The following is a 17,131-nucleotide window of genomic DNA, read 5'->3' on the forward strand; positions in this document are numbered from 1 at the left end:
CACAGCACCTTCCTCCGTCGCCATCAGACGCACAGAAGGATGACCAGTGGCACTGAGGAGTGAGAAATGCAGCAGATAAATTAGGAGGTGGCTTCGACACGGGTTTGGCTTTCGTATTAACCTATTTATATAGTTGGACAAGGTTTAAAGCCAGACTGGCCTAGAGTGTCCAATCCTCTACCTCGGCCTCCTGAGTGCTGGGATTACAGGCATGTGCCACCACACCTGGTAGGAGATGATGAAGTCTGAACATTGACTATTATAATTACAGTGTTTATTATAAATTAAAATATTTTAAAATAATGACAGTGCTTAGCAACCAGTTTGCAGGAGCTGAATCCAGTCACGCCACTGGCTATAAATGAAATATCTAGAAAAAGAGCAAGGTCACTGGACCAGGCTTGGAAACCAGAGGGTATGACTTGCAGTGACGATGAGGCCAGCTACCCAGTGTCCAGGAACCGACTCTGTCTTTTTTCCATCCTCCTTATGCGGCCTCTGACCTGAGCCATTTGGTGGACTCCAGCAGACTGACCCCTTACAATGCCCCCAAGGAGGTGCCCTGTGTAACACAGTGAGCAGAAGCCCCCAGAACTCACTGAAGAGCCTCATGAGGGAGGTGGGGTAAGTCAATACATCCTGAGGGGCACAACTCTGCCCATTCTGCAGGTGGAAAAATTGAGACAAAACAAGCAAGTCAATAGCACCCAAAGTAGAAGTCACAACCACCACCAACTGAGTCCCTCCAAGTCCTTTCTTCCTTCAAAGCCCCCTGTCCTACCCTGGCACTTGTCACATGCTGAGGGCCAGCTCTTGCATTCCAGGGTGCCAGACTCTCATATCTAGGTACATTTTCTGCTAACAAAGCTTCTGTCCCAAGACCACATGAAAGGGCCCTCACTGCGTTTCTGTCCCTGCTCTGAGACTTCCAACCCTGTGGTGTGAGGAGAGATCTTAGGATCTTAGCCTAGTCCAGGTTTCTGTGGGACCCTTGCATAAACTAAGGCCAGGGTCATAAAGCTATCTCAGCAACAGCCTCTTGTCCCCTCTCAGAGTCCCAGTACCCGATAAATATCCTGAACAAGAGGAAGGGAGTGACCAAAACAGGCTCCTGATCACTAAGACCCTGGCAAGTGGACAGGAAGGCCGAGACCCTTCCTTCCGGGTCATCTGAGAAGCCCTTGGTGGAGACACCACAGAGGATGTCATCATAAACATTGCAGACAAGCCAACTCCACAGGGACACCGAAGCAGGAGCTAGATCTTCCAGAGTCCTTGGGGTCTCACACTAAAAATGAAGAGTAGGGGGTTCATCTCTCACCCCAGGAAGAGGCAGCCTTTAGGGCAGGGATCACTGTGGAAAGAAACCTAGATCATGAGTTCCAGGCCCCAGCAGACAGGAAACTGGAGCTGCAGAAACCAATATACCAGCACCTTCCAAGCAAACGGGACCCTCAGGAGGCCGGAGAGACCTCCAGGCGATGGTACTGGATACTGCTGGGGTTCTGCCGGTGGCCAAAGCACAGAGGGAATCTGTCAAGGAAACGGTATGATCAGAGGGCAGTAAGCCTGGGGCCTTCCCTGGGCAGGAAGCAATGGACGTCAAGCCCCCACCCTGCTCTGTCCCTTCCTGATTCCTTCCTAACATGCATACCCCAGGTCTCCAGCCTGTACAGCTCCACCGGTTTGCTGTGTCTCCATCCCAGCCACTGTGCTCTTTGTAAACTCAAAGCCAGACCCTTCCATGTCCCTGTGAGGACCTCAGCCCACCATCAGAGCCACACTGGCCTGCTGTGCCTCTCTTCAAACATCAGCATGGCCATCACTCCAGTCAGGGCCTTTGCCCTGCTTTTCCCTTCTCCCAGAACAGTCTCCCTTCCCCGCCAGCTCTGAAGCCACTGGGCCTTTTCTCCCCACTCAGGTAGCAGCTCAGTCAGGGCTGCCCTTGAACTCTATTTGGAGCATTCCATAGAGTGTCACTGATGACCGGGGTGTGCCTGCCTCTGTTCCAGGCCCCAGAAAAAAGCACTGAAGGCGACAGGACTCCCCCTCCCCTGCAACCAGGGTCACCATGTATCTGGGAAATTCTCAATATAACTCCCTGCAACAGCCCAAACACAAACACCCACTGTACTGTGCCCACCCCCACCCTCCACCCCCCACCCCTGACTCCCCCACCTGCTCCTCTCAGCTGCAGGCTGGCTCAGTATTACAATGACTTAAAAAAAAAATTCTTCAGGCCATCCCAGAAATAGAATAGACAGCCAGGAACCTCACCTCGACTCTAAGAAAGATGAGGGAATTTTCACATGGCTGAAACACCACAAGGTCCTTCCTGTGCTCCTGTCTCCCCTCCTTCTCCCAGGATGCTAAGATTCTGAAATCCTGTTTGTGACCTCCAGACCGGAAGTGATCTAACTCCATCTGGCTGATCCGACCCTCCGCCCTCCTCCCTCCCTTGTCCAGTCCCAAGGGAGGGCTCTTTTGTTCCTTGCCCAGGTCAGACAGGCTCCCCCACCTCAGGGTCTTCGCACCAGCTACTCCCTCCATGTAGGGTGCCCCTCCCCTCTTTACATGGCTGCCTCCCCTCCTCATTGACTGAAGTGACATCTACTCAGAAAGGTCCTCGCTCTACTGAGGCACAACCCCTTATCCTGTGCTAGTCTGGCCTCACAGCAAGATACAAACTTAATCTTTCTTCTCAGTAAATATCACCAGTTTAGAGCACTCTTCTTCAATGGGCTGTTGGCTTATTTTGTGCCCCTTCCCAAAACTTGAACAGCAGTTCCTTGAGGACAGCACCTTGCCATTCTTGACTTCTGCTGCATTCCCAAAGGCCTCAAACCCTGCCTGGGACGCAGTGCAAGGACTTAGTATAAAAACCTGGTGGAACATGGACTAAGCCACAGCTTCGTTCTTTTCTCAAAAGTCCATGACTCTAAGATTCAGTGGTTTTAAGATTCCAGTACTCTGTGGTTTTGTAATTTTCAATCTCTGTGAGAGCCTGGCATGGTAGCAGGAAGCTTGCAAGTATGAGGTCGGCTTGAGCTCCACAGCAAGCACCAGATTAATGTGGACTATATGACAGGGCCCTGTCATCAAAGCAAAATGTAGCTCAGGGGTAGAATGCTTGGTTACACATGCAAAGCCCAGGGTTGGTCACTTCACCGCACAAGGTCAATGCAAAGCCACTGTCAGATGGTACAAAACAGGTGAAGGAAAATGGCTTGGGGACAATGGCAGCATGCCAGGAGGAGATGTGAGCATCTGGCAAAATGAAGAGGAGCCTGAGGTCCTGCAGGGCCCCACTTTTGAGGCACTTCCCAACCCCCAACCACCAAGCCCATCCATCAGGTACCTGTTTATCTGAAACTGCTGCTCTATCTCAGCCAGGGACTGTCCTTTTGTTTCGGGAACAAGCAAGTAGATGAAGACCAGGCCAAGAACAGCAGTCATCCCATACATCAGAAAGGTCCAGGACAAGCCGATGGCACCTTGGGATACAATGTTGGGACTGTGGGCTAGGAGCTGAGCACCCTGCTCCTGAGGCCCATGCCACCCAACAGGTCCTAGGTGTAGAACCAATAGTTCACCCATGCAAAGGCCAGGGACAGCCAGTTTGCAGAATGACTGGCAAATCACTGGCTGTCCCTGAGGCTGAGGCCACCAACACAGTAGGACAACTTGTATGGAGGGAAAGGCCCCTCAGAGTCAGAACACCTGAATGGAGGTGTGGCCAGCTGCAGGGACCAACTGTGACAAAGGAGGCTCCATAGCTTCTCTTCCAGAAGGCCACAAAGGGTCACTCTGCAAATTGGCCTACAGTTGGTTTAGACTGGGCCTGAGCCAGGAGAACAGGAAGATAGGGCCACTGCTCCCAACCCAGAACTGAGGGCTCTGCCCAGGGCTAAGGACCACATTAGAGATGACCCCAGAGGTCAGCAGACCCAAGACAGGGAGTCGGGGCTTGGATGAAGAGACCCTGTGGAGGAAGAAGTCAGGTTCTTTCTGGCAGCCTGAATGGCCCTTCTATCAGCTCCCTGAGCAGTGGCATCTGTCCTGGGCTGTTTGAAGGGCCAGGCTCCAGTCTTCTGACACCTGGCTGGACTTAAGAATTACACATTTCCTCATTGGTAAAATGGGGTTGAGGATAGGGCAGGGTGCACTCCAAGTCCCTACCCTCTACCCTCCTCCCCTTCTGACTTGTTCATCCATCCCGCACAGTTATGTCTGGGACAGGGGCAGCAGGGAGAAGGAAAGCTGGGAGACCATCGTGTTAGTGGCTTCTCAAAATGTCCCATAGCCTGAAGAGCTAGACATGGAGACATTTGACCATGGGGAGAAGAAAAGTAACCCAGTCCTAAAAACTGCCCAGAGTGAAGGAGCCCTGGGCATCAGAACAGCACCAGCCATTCGCTCTGGGAGGGGCAAGTGATCTTGTTGAGCCAATGAGGGCTGAGCCCAGGACTTGGGTTGCACTGGAGGCCTGCTGGCAGCCACCTTCATACCACAAGGCAGTAATAACCGTGAACAAAGACTCTGGTGATAAGCAGAGCTGAGAAAGAGTGAAGGGCAGTCCCTGAGGCGGGGAAACCCACAGCTGACTGTCTGAAGCCACCTGCCCCACTCATTTAGATGGTTTGAGATGGAATATTCCTTTTTGGTTCACAAGCTGGACTGCATCAGGTTTCATGTCACTGTGACCCAGCTCTGCTGAAAACTGTGCCCAGGTCCAGATGGAAATAGCCTGGGATGAGGTAGAGTACTTACCGATGAGGTCGAGGAAGGTAAGGCTGATGAAGAGGTTGGCCGCCCAGTTGAAGCTGCTGCAGAAGGCAAAGGCTCGCCCCCGGATCTCCATTGGGTAAATCTCACTGAGGACCAGCCAGGTCACTGGGACGAGAGCAAGGGAGTTTCTGGGCACACATGAACTAGACAGGCAGCCCCCTGTCCTTGTTAGCTGAGCCCTGTGTTTCCTTCTCCGCCCCAGATTCTCCAAGCTACACACTCCTGCACCCCTGCAAGAATCCCGTGAGTGGCCACAGTCTCAGGTTCCTGGGACACAAGACATTCAGTGCCAAGAGCAGAAGGGACCTAGGCAAACTGGTACGTCTGGTTTTCATCTAACTCCTTTCAGATAAAGCTCTTCTGATGGAGCCACTCAGGGATAGATTCAAGATTGGAAGAGACCTGGTGTTTAAAATTTGGTGATGGGGGCGGGAGGCTCAAAAACTTGCAAGTATAGTTAGGCTTCGGCCCTGGTGGAGCCCCTTGATATAAGCAGGGAAACCCTGAAGCCTCAGTCATCCACTGATAAAGCTCACATATCCCTAGACTGATAAGGCTCACTAAAAGGGACAGAAGTGTCTGGATTTACCTCCTACCTGGTCCAAATCCAAAGGAGAAGGCACTCACGTAGGCCATCATGCAAACCAGTGCAGACCAGCACAGCAGGGTGTGTTCCAAGATGGGAGCTGGGGGAACTGGGGAGGCAGTATTAAGAGCTGGTCCCAGGGACACTGTGGTGACTGGATGGGGCTTGGTTCTCTCAGTGATTGGAAGGACTGGTTGTCCTTGGTCCCCACTGGTTCGTGGCACTGGTGGTGGAGATGAACCATTAGGCAGACCCAAGCTTTGAGGCAGGTCACCCATCTGCCGACTGGTGTTGGATGTGGTCAGGCAACTGGGGCCTGAGTCCAGAGACACAGCAAAGCTGACCAGGCCTATGCCACTGACAGACAAGGCCATGAGAGCACATCCAGAAAGCAGAAGGGCTCTACGGCCTGCACGGTCCACCAGCCCTGTGGCAGTCAGGGTGGCAACCACCTTCACAGTACCAAGCCCCACAGAAGCCAGCACAGCTGAGGAGCCTCCACGGAAGCCTACAGAGCGGAAGATGGTGGAGGCGTAATAGAGCACGTTGGGCTGTCCTGTTAGCTGCTGGAACAGCACCAGTCCCAGGCCAACTACAGTTCGGCTCCTCATACTGTCCCGGGTCTTAAAGAGGTCCAGGAAGGTGTACCGTGGCTTCCCCTGGCCCGGTTTGCTGGCCTTCCCTCCCTGGAGCGGGATGAGGTCTTGGTGGGCTGCTGTGCCCTCTGCACCAACAGGAAGGAAAAGAAGGCTCAGCGATTGCAGGAGAGCAGGTGCAGCTGCCCAGCCAAACATGTGCCTCCAGCCCCAAGGGGTGCCCGCCAGGACATAGTTGAGGGCATAAGAGAACAGGATGCCGACAGTAATGCCCACCTCGTAGAGAGACACCAGAACACCCCGATGTCGCGGCCCCACCAGCTCTGAGACATAGATACAGCAAGCCATGGAAGACAGTGAGATGGAGAAGCCAACGGATGAGCGGCCCAAGAGCAGCCAGGGGAGGGAGCCCGCCAGACCCAGAGTCAGGCTGCCAGCCAGCAGCACCACGTTGCTCCCCAGGATGGCTCGTCTCCTGCCATAGCAGTCAATGAGGAAGCCCCCAGCCAGGGAGGCGAGGAGAGCACCTAACAGCAGACTGCCCACCAGGAGCTCCTGTTCCAGGCAGCTCAGCCCGAAGTCCAGCTGTAGTGGGAGCAGGGCGCCGGATATGACAGCCAGTTCATAGCCAAAAGTCAGACCACCCAGCAGAGACACTGAGGCACAGAGCGGGAGGACAGGTGGGCAATGGCCTGGAAAACAAAAGGGACGGGGAGGGGCTCAGATTGACTCTCACTGGAGGGTCTGTGTATCACATCCTCCCTCTGTCTGTCATCTCTCCATCATCTAGCTGTCTACTGAAAAGGAGCACAACTGTACACAATAAATGGTTATTGATGATACATTATAAATGATAACAATGAGAACAACTCACACGTATAACCGATAACCATATTGGCACGCCGAGAAGCCCAGTCCCAGATGCCTCCGAGACCTGGCCTGAACCCCAAGAGAGGAGGAGTGCCTCCTCTCCTCTCTCTTTATCCTACCCCTCTACATACCTGTGACCACGCCCAAACAGGCATGGTCAGCGGCACAGGTATCCAGGGTCTCTCCCTACAGTCCACTGTTCAACCACCTGTCCTCCGTTCCTCCTTCCCCCTTCCTTCCTCCTTCCCTCCCTCCTTTCTTCCTTTTCTTGACAATCCATTTATCCTTCCAGCCCTCTAACCATCCAGGCAGCCATCTGTTTACCCAGCCAGACTCCCCACACCCCCTCTTTCTCCACCCATCAGTCTACTCATATATACGTCCAATCAGTCAGCTACTTCCCCTCACTTCTTCTCCTTCTTTCTTCCATCAACTCACATATCTATCTGTACTTACGCCCATCCATCCATCCATCCATCCATCCATCCATCCACCCATCCATCCACCCATCCATCCACCCATCCAACCATCCATCCATCCATCCATCCACCCATCCATCCACCCATCCATCCATCCATCCACCCATCCATCCATCCATCCCATCCATCCATCCATCCATCCATCCACCCATCCACCCATCCATCCATCCATCCATCCATCCATCCACCCATCCATCCACCCATCCATCCACCCATCCATCCACCCATCCATCCATCCACCCATCCACCCATCCATCCATCCAGGCTGTCTACCCTGCCTCTCTCTCTCCCTCACTAAGGACCAGACAGTCGTGAAAGCTGTGCTTTCACGAATTCTCACAGCAGCCTTCTACCATCATTGGTGTCGTCTGAGCAGAACAGAGAGGCTACAAAACAAAAATCATTCTTAAAGTCACACAGTAAGGGGTGGAGCTAATGTGGGGCCAGAGAGCTTTTGAGCTCTGGGCTGATCTGCAAGGGTGGAGAGGCTGGAGTCTAACAAGAGTGAATGAAGACAGACCTGAGGTGGGAGAGGCTGACAGGGCCAGTTCATGAGGGGTTACCAGGACAACGAGGAACCTTATTCTTAGGGGACGCAGGCCTTTAATAACTTACATGGGGAATTAGGTAATTGGTGGTCTAATTTTTAAACAATTGATTTTAATGCATATGAAGTTGCTGAGTGAAGTAGGCAGAACCCTCTCAATGTCTAGTTACTCTTCTTTCTCTTTCTTCCTTCCCCTCTCTTTCTTCCTCTCCCTTCCTCCCTTCTTTACCTTTCTTTCTTTCTTTCTTTCTTTCTTTCTTTCTTTCTTTCTTCAAGACAGACTTTCTCTGTGTAACAGCCTTGGCTGTCCTGGAACAGAGATCTACCTGCCTCTGCCTCCCAAGTGCTGGAATTAAAGGCGTGTGCCACCAGTGCCCGGCTACTCTTCTTTTTTTTTTTTTAAGTTGGGGGAATCAAAGGGGGATGCAAAGTCACTTTAATATACACAGTAATGAGGACAGGACAGTGTGTTAGATAGTCAGAAGAGATAATTCTATTGGTATAGCTCACCAACTGTGTGACACTAGACCAGTCTCTTTCCCTGTCTCTGAACTCTCAAGTGTTGCCCAGGCTGGCCTTGAACGTCTGGGCTACTGGGATCATCCTTTCTCGTCCTTCCAAGTAGTTGGGACTACAGGTTTATACCACGTGACCCTGCTTCAACAGAGAATGTTTGAGTGAATGACAAGGAACTCTGGAAAGCCTTGTAGAACAGGGAGTGCAGCCTATGGTGATAGCCTCAACACTACCGAAGGACAAGAAACTCAGTTGGTGGAAATCAGGGTGCACATCTGACCAGTTACTTCCCTCCTTAAGAATCATGAAACCAAGCCGGGACATCGTGGTGCCCACCTTTAATCCCGGCACTTGAGAGGCAGAGTCAGGAGGATTGCTGTGAGTTTTAGGATACCCAACGCTACATAGAGAAACCCTGTCTGGGATGGGAGTGGGGGCCATGAAACTAATGTTCCTATGAGACTTTAGGCAGGCTGTGAGCTCATCAGGCTGTAGGCTAAGGAAGGAGGAGACACAAAAGACTAACAGAGGGCGGGGCGGGGTGGGGAAGCTGGTGGCACACGCCTTTAATCCCACCACTCGGGAGGCAGAGGCAGGCTGATCTCTGTGAGTTCAAGACCAGACTGGTCTACAAGAGCTAGTTCCAGGACAGCCTCCAAAACCACAGAGAAACCCTGCCTAAGACTAGCAGAGGAGGAGGAATAAGATAAAAATTGCCATCTACAGGGAACAGAAGGGCCACATGCCCAAGACTGTGGGATGTAGTCAAAGAGGCAGCCAGGTGATTTTTTATCAGAAACCCCAAAATAACCTGACAATAAATTATGCCTTCAAGTAAGGAAACGAGAAAAATTCCAAGAAAAATAGCCCCAAGGAACATGCAGAATTCATGAATTTAAAAGCAGATATTAATAAAATGGTGAGGGAGTGAATCCAGGATCTTTGGCCACTAAGCCTTAAGGGCTTGCACAGGGTTAGAACGAAGAGACAGAAACCCAAAAGAGGAGCTTGCAAAGGGACCGTGAGCAGAGACAGTGGAGAAAAACACAGAGCAGTGGCCCAATGTTTGTCAGCCATGATCTCTCCCACCCTCAGCTCACATATCTCAAGGTCGGTAGATTCCTACCTTTAGGTGTGCCTGCTGGGACACCCCACCTTCAGATCCCGAGTTTTCAGACCACATGACCCTAACCAATTAGAACTGGATGCTTCCCAGCTCAACCTAAGAGCTGCTTTACAAAGATCAATTTAAAAGTATCAGCCAAGCTCTTCCCACTGACCACTCAACCTCCCCTGGCCCAAGATGCTGCTTTTTCTTGCAAGCATATTTTCACAAATGGATTAAGGTTGGGGCTGCTATTTTGACTCCCCCATGCCCCAATACACACACACCACAGATCCATTTCCTGTCATCCAACAGCAGTGCTGTCTAGGAGAATGTTCTAAAACACAGAAACTTCTGCACCTGTCCTATTTCATACTGGTAGTAACCAGCCGTGTGTGTGTGTGTGTGTGTGTGTGTGTGTGTGTGTGTGTGTGTGTGTGTGGTGTGTGTGTGTGTAACTGGGCACTTGAATGGTAACTAATGTGATGAAAGCCTCAGGTTTTGTTTCCATTAATTAACTTAGAAGAATAGTCTCTTAGCACCCATGACCTTCATAATAAAATTCCTTTTATGATTATTAATAATAATCTTAATAACTCATGTGTTTGGTGACTGCCACGTTGGCATTGAAGTTGTACAGGTCATCCTTATGTTTAATTCATACATTTCAACATAGACATTTCTGGAAGCATCTAGAAGCAGCCAGCAACATCTGTCACTCCCACCCCGACTCCAGACCCAAGGAGAACAGTGGTAATATGATAGACAGGTTTATTGAGAGCAGCCTCTGGTCCTGGCATGGCTTTGATCACCAAGCTTAATAACTCATTTGTGTCTTACCACAACGTCATGAGGTGTGCTTCAGAATTACCTATAAGGGAATAAACTCATGACTAGGAAGGGGAGGAGCCTTCCCCAAAGCCAAAGCTGGGCATTCAGCACCCCTAGTTAACAAAAGATTGTGTGATAGGATTTTGTCCTGGTCTCTCACTCTTGCCTCTTCCCAGCTGCCAGACAATTTTATGCAGAGGCAAACATTCATGGTGGGACAGTCATCCCGACTTCCACCTTCTTCCTTACCCCCACTCCAAAATCCTGCCACTCATCTTCCCTGCTCCTGATGAAGGAAGCACCCAAAAGCTGCTGCCTGGCCCCACTGTTCTCCCTCCCTTGTCCCTAGAGTTCACTCTCATAGGCTCTGTGAAGCTACATTCAGTGGCTCCTATGAATTGTCCCCACAAAAAGCTGTGTGATTGGGGGACTTAAGTCTAAGCTGATGGCATTATTTGGGAAGGTTCTGGAAACATGAGGACCTATTTGGAGGAAGTAAGTCACTGTCTCCCTCCCCCTACACTCTGCTTCCGTGCCATCATAAAGTTAAAAAGCCCCTTCCCTCCTCCCCCACCACCCTGCCATCCTGCCTTCATCCCTTCCCTCCTCCCTCCCACCACCCTGCCATCCTGCCTTCATCCCTTCCCTCCTCCCTCCCACCACCCTGCCTTCATCTACGCTATCCTGCCTTCATCCCTTCCCTCCTCCCTTCCTTCACTACGCTATCCTGCCTTTATGCAGTGGGCCATGGACCAAACACTCTGAAATGTGAAGTAAAAATAAAGCTTGCCTGTTTTCAGGTTGTTCTCTTGGGTATTGGGGTTGCAGTTATAGAAAGTAACTAATACAGGAAATTGGTCCCAGAAGTGGGATTGTTGCTGTGGTCACACCTGTCCACACGGTTCTTAAACCTATGGAATGGCTTGAGTTTGTGGAAAGGTTTTGCAAGATTTTGAGATGTGGACTAGAGATTCTCAAGAATGCTATCACCAGGGCTTAATGAGGGTGTCCAGTAGGAACCCAGAAGACCAGAGCACCAACAGGAATGCAGACAGCAATGACCAGGCAGGTGAGGCTACAGACAGGAATAAAAATTCTATTCAGAATTGGATTAGGGGCCATTTGTTACATCCCAACAAGGAATTTATGTGCAGTTTGTCCACAGCCTGAGACTCTGTGGGAAGCTAAATTTAAAAGTCAGACTCTAGGCCCAGTGAGGCAGCTCAGGAGGTAGAAGCGCTTGCTGAGTTTGAGTCCTAGAATCTACAGAAAGCCAGATGTGGCTGCCACATCTGTAATCCCAGTATTCCTCTGGCAAGGTCAGAGGCAGAAGCAGCAGAATCACCCAGAGGCTTTGGGGTAGGTATCCTGAAGCTCACAGAACAACAAAAATAGCCAGAGAGACCTGCCTCAATGAGGGAGAAAGAGAACCAATTGCCAAAGGCTGTTTATTCCCCGACCTCCATATGCACAGCATGGAGTGTGTATTCTTACGTTCCCCTTTCCACCCATCTACACACGTCACCATCACCATCATCATCCTCTCTCTCTCTCTCTCTCTCTCTCTCTCTCTCTACACACACACACACACACACACACACACAGAGAGAGAGAGAGAGAGAGAGAGAGAGAGAGATTTTTGAAGTGATTTTTAAACAATATTAAGCTGGTCAGGTGTTGGTGGCGCACACCTTTAACCCCAGCACTTGGGAGGCAGAGGCAGGCGGATTTCTGTGAGTTCGAGACCAGCCTGGTCTACAAGAGCTAGTTCCAGGACATCCTCCAAAGCCACAGAGAAACCCTGTCTCGAAAAGAAAAAAACAAACAAACAAAAACAATATTAAGCTTGTTGTTACAGGAATTTCAAGGCAGTCCAGCATTCAGGCTATGGCATAGCTGTTGCTAGCTGCTTTTTGCTAGGTTTGGAAACAAGAGCAGAGCGGTCCAGTCTGAGAAGCCTGTGCAAAGTTGGAGCTGAAGAAGGCAAGGTTTCTGAAGAGATTCATACCATTAAAAAATAAGCCAAGCACACTGTACTGGGACAATTGGTAGGAGGCTTATTGGGAATCTCAGAAATCCACCAAGTCCCAGCCATGGAAGTAACAAAGCTAGAAACTTAATGAAAAGGCTTTCCTTGGGGTACCAAGAGCCCTTGGGGGTACCATGCTGACCCAGAGCCATCTAGGACGTGGTTTCCTCAGACTTTATGTCACCGTGATCAGCTGGCCAGGGACTCTGAGGCCACTGCAGCAGTGGATCCCAGAGAAACCCCGCTGCTCCTAGAGCTGATGGCAGAACATTGGTGTGGAAACCCCAGGAAGTTAGAGGTACCAGAAATGTGGACCATACACCAAGGACAGCCATACACAAAGAAGCCAGCTCAGACAGAGCATGTGGCCTTCAGTCTCTCAGTTGATGGAGACAAGGCTGTTCAAACCCATGGACACTCATAATCATGACACCGAGAATCCCAGATGCCAGGCCTGGATCTCTAGAAACTACTAATTGCCTTTCTGGATTTGGGTTTTGCTTTGGCCCAATTTTTCCTTGCCAATCTCCTGTTGCTCCCTTTTAGAATGGGCATGCGTATTGTCTGTCATGGCTGTCAGAGAATGGACCTTTCTGAACCTCGTTATCTATTCAATACTAGCTAGCTACATCACAACCAGAGTTAGCTACTTTGAATCTCCACTGAACACCCTCGGGTAGATAATTCAAGTTACCCATTCACTAGTGCGGCTTCAAACCCCCTCCCCTGTGCTTTGGAATGATATCCAAACTCTTCATAGCCCTGAACAATTTGCCCCTACTCACCTCGCAGCCCCCTCCCCTTGTCCACTGAGCTGCTGTCCCGCGCCCCCCCCCAGCCCCTGGCTTGGACCCCACTGTGCATTCCTGCCACCTGGAAGCAAGCGCCCACTTCTGGATAAAGCATCAGGTCTGCCTTGCCCCCTGTGCTACAAAGGAACACACCCCCGGCCTTCATAGCTCTGTATGTTACACAGCATCTTGTGCACTCCCTGTGTGTCCCTCTCCCGACCCCCACGCCCCGCTCCTCACCTCCAAGACTGAGAATGCTTGTTCACTGGGCGTCTCAGCATGTGTGTGCAGCCTGAACTATATGCCCACTGAAGAGCGAGGAACTGACTGTGCCTGTGAGTTTCTGAATCCAGAAAAGTTAACAGAAATCTTGGGCCCCAGCAGTGGCCAAGACACGCACACACACACACACACCCGCCCCGGCTAGAACTCCTGCAGCGGTGAACCGGTTTCCTCTCACTGAACCGCAAACCCAGCACAGATGTTCTGTCTAATCCATACCTGTAGTGCCCTGGCCTAGTGCAGTACCCAGCACTGCGGTGCTTAGCAACCTGCGGGCTGGCTTGACTCCTGCACTTACCGCCCAGTCTGCAGAACTTGAGTTGTTCTGCAGAGCCCCAGTAGCCTCAGTACCCCAAAGCGACCCTGTCTGCAGAACCATCCCAAGCCCTGTCTGCAGAATCGGCTCTCTGGGGCTCCTGGGGGCTCCCTGGACCAGGCCACTCCCAAGGAAGGCGGATTGACATGAGTGGGGCCGCCCTGCCCTGCCCTGCGCGGGGTCGGGGTCGGGTCGGGGTAGGGGTGGGGGCGGCCCATGCCTGCAGCTCTCCCAGCGGGAGCGACTTACCCATGGCTGGCGAGCGGCCCCAGTCAAATCCGCGCTGTAGCAGTAGCAGACAAACTTTCCCCAGCGCTGGGGCCTGCACCCTCCCTCCGCCACGTTGGCCAGCCCGGCCTGAGCTTGGGGGGCGGGACAGAGGGGAGCCTGGGACCGCCCCGTGACAGCCAATTCTGGGCTGCCTGGCTGCCCTATAAGGGAACTTACTTCAAGTTTCCCTGGGAGGGACTGTCACTCTGCAAATAATTTCCACAGTCACTGTGACCGCGCCCCCCCCCCCGCCGCCTCCCGCCCCCACACACACCCCTGTGTCAGGCCTCACCCATGTATACACACACCACACCCCTGTGCCAGACCTCTCCCATGTAAAACACACACACACACACACACACACACACACACACACACACACACACACACACACACACACACACGCTGTGTGTGGCCTCTCCCATGTGCACACCCCCCACACCCAGCCCCTCTAACATCCCAGGCATTCAGCACCATTCACTCTTCATGGAGGTCTGGGCACCTGCAAGCCACAGGAATACTAGCTTAGACTGGGGGTGACTCGGGGAGCAAGGCAGAAAGCTCCTTGTTCCTTAGGAGCTTTCTTTCTAACGGCTGAAGAAAATGAACTAAAGGAGTCAGAGGGGCCAGCTGCATAAGGAAGGGTGGCACAGCATGAGCTGGGCCTGGCAGTTGGGGACAGCTGGGTGGGTCTGAGCAGCTGGGGCCTGATGAAGCAGGCCCAGGGAACAGCAGAGGAGCCCATGGGTAACCAAGGGGCATCAGTGAAGGCTCAGGGTCTGGAACCTAAGAGTTTGAGAGGTCAAGTGGAGAGGAGTGGACGGGCCAGGGGAGGATGACCTGAAGACTGGGGCAGACAAGAATGTGGGGGAGCATGCTGGGAGCTGCGTTTAACACCTCCGGTATGCTAAGCAAGTGCTCTACACTGAGCATTTCCCAGTCCAGGAACGAGGAGTTTGATCCCAATTGAAGGAGACAGCTAAGAGTTCTGGTGGGCACGTGAGCAAGGCTGGGGCCTGGGCACCTGGCAGGAGAGGTGAGGCTATAAGGGCTCAGACAATAGTTGGGATGGAGATGTGTGGGCAAACCAGAGGAGACTTAGTAAGGACTTACACACTGGAAGGGGAGTGCTGTGGGCTGGGCAGGGGCATGTAGGGTTCCTTGCTTGGTGCTGTATGGCTTTGGGCATCCATGTGGAATCAGGGGGCAGTTGGGTCTGCACCGAGGCTGGGACAATGTCACTAATCTCACTCCAAGGCCACATGCAGGCTCAGCACTCAAGTGAGCGCAGTTTTTTCCCAGCCTCCTGTGTTCTCATGTAGACTTCCACACTCATGTATTCACATGTAGACACATGTACCTACTCCAAGCCGGCCCAAGAGCCATGGGCACAGATGCAAAAAGATGGTGTAGACAAGACCTTCCCGGGCAGGGCCCCTTTACAGTCTGAGAGGAATGGTGGGGAGGGCAGTTTGAAAACATGGCCCCAAGTTCTTCATGCTCTCCCTAGTGTATGTACACCAAGAGACTGCACAGAGTAGCAAGCTATGTAACTGCTGGGCTGAGACACTGGGACACTGGGAACCTGAGTCTCCAGGTGGGTCTCACTAACTGGAACACACCCATAATGCTGGCAACTGGGAGGCTGAAACAGGAGGACTATGAGCTTGAGGGCAACTCGGGCCACTTAGGGAGACTCTGTCTCAAAACACTAACAAAGGCCAGCTGTCAGCCATGCTGTGAAGAAGCCCACACTAACAAAAGTGGCATGTAGATAGTCTCAATATATAGTCACAGCTTCTGCTCATCTCGAATCCATGCTCTGTGAGATGACCCCTCTGGTCAGTCTATGCCTTAGATACCAAGAAACAGTGACAGACTGGATCCAAGGGCCCCCAATCCCACCCACAAGAATAAGAAATGGTTGGTTAGCAGGGTGGTGGTGGCAACACAGGTCTTTAGTCCCAGCACTCATGAGCCAGAGGCAGGTAGATCTATGAGTTCGAGGCCAGCCTTATCTACAGAGCTAGTTCCAGGACAGACTCCAAAGCTATACAAGGAAACCCTATCTTACTGAATCACATAATGTAGATGCCTCCAGGCCCTAGCCGATGGGGAACTGAGAGCCTTAGATCAGCTGCCCATGAAGGACTAAACCTCAGCCAAGACCGCAGTGTGCTCGGACCTCCTCCACGAACCCTGCCTGGCTGGCAAGTCTTCCTGGCTGACACCCTGATCTCAACCTTTGCCAGGCACACACACCATAAGGGGATTGATTTTGCTTTAAGTCTTTAGGTTTGTAGTAATTCATTCTGGAATGATAAACAGCTGGTGCATATTCCATCACTATTAATTACCTTGATGGAGAAAGAAAGTCACCTGAAAGGAGGAAATGTGAACCAGATTGTATATGCACACACAACCCGGTGGGTGGGGCTTATTTGTCTTCCTAAGAAGGCATGCAAACCTACAAGACCTTGGGCACAGTACAGATCTGATTACTTATTATGTCTCCACACTAGAATGAAGACATGTGAATGGGAACTTTTAAAAACTCTCTTTTTGGGGTTGAGGATTTGGCTCAGTGGTAGAGCACTTGCCTAGCAAGCTCAAGGTCCTGGGGTTCAGTTCTCATCTCTAAAACAAACAAACAAACAAACCAAAACTCTCTTGTATTTTCTTCTTTGCTCTGGCATACGGTTCAGAATAAAAGTCCAGGATTCTTTCTGCCTTGTTCATGGCCAATGCTCAGTGACAACCGAAGAGGACTGTTGCCTTCTTTGTAGTCATCTAAGTAGTCAGCTTAGAAAATTTCCCGGAGTCATACCCATAAGAAGACATAGACAAAGTGAGTCAGGCAGCGGGACTGCCCTCCCTTTGGCACTGAGGCAGGGACTAGGCACAATTAAGCATTGTTACTGTTCAATGATGTAGACACTGCTCATTTTGATATGGCATTTCTTTAAGTATTATAAGCACTCTCTCATGGGGGTATTGTTTTGTTTTTGTTGTTGTGTTGTTTGTAAATGAGTAAAACTGTTCAGATCAGGGCATTCAGACCTGTGAGTGGCAACAGACTGGCCCTTCCCTCACACCTTAAAGCCTGGCAGGGGAGCCATTAACTG

General features: G+C 51.4%; 1 protein-coding gene across 1 annotated transcript; it reads right to left on the reverse strand.

The window, feature by feature from the left end:
* Positions 1 to 416: 416 nt before the first annotated feature.
* Slc2a10 (solute carrier family 2 member 10) lies at positions 417 to 13,954 on the reverse strand. Its single transcript, XM_035446587.1, has 6 exons — positions 13,719 to 13,954; positions 13,133 to 13,275; positions 5,385 to 6,662; positions 4,771 to 4,893; positions 3,359 to 3,494; positions 417 to 1,533 (listed from the first exon to the last, which is right to left on the reverse strand). The coding sequence occupies exons 1-6, from the start codon at positions 13,952 to 13,954 to the stop codon at positions 1,455 to 1,457; spliced, it is 1,995 nt and encodes a 664-aa protein (XP_035302478.1). The 3' UTR covers positions 417 to 1,454.
* Positions 13,955 to 17,131: the final 3,177 nt, after the last annotated feature.

Source organism: Cricetulus griseus, chromosome 6 (genome assembly GCF_003668045.3).
Source record: "Cricetulus griseus strain 17A/GY chromosome 6, alternate assembly CriGri-PICRH-1.0, whole genome shotgun sequence".
Lineage (NCBI taxonomy): Eukaryota > Metazoa > Chordata > Mammalia > Rodentia > Cricetidae > Cricetulus > Cricetulus griseus.

Excerpts from the sequence above, each read along its gene's own strand:
- Slc2a10 (XM_035446587.1), bottom strand. The coding sequence starts at position 13,954 with ATGGGCCGCCCCCACCCCTACCCCGACCCGACCCCGACCCCGCGCAGG. Across the intron at positions 4,894-5,384 it reads CTCCTTTGGATTTGGACCAG|TGACCTGGCTGGTCCTCAGT; the intron begins GTAGGAGGTAAA and ends CTCTCGTCCCAG. Across the intron at positions 3,495-4,770 it reads TACCTTCCTCGACCTCATCG|GTGCCATCGGCTTGTCCTGG; the intron begins GTAAGTACTCTA and ends TTGTATCCCAAG.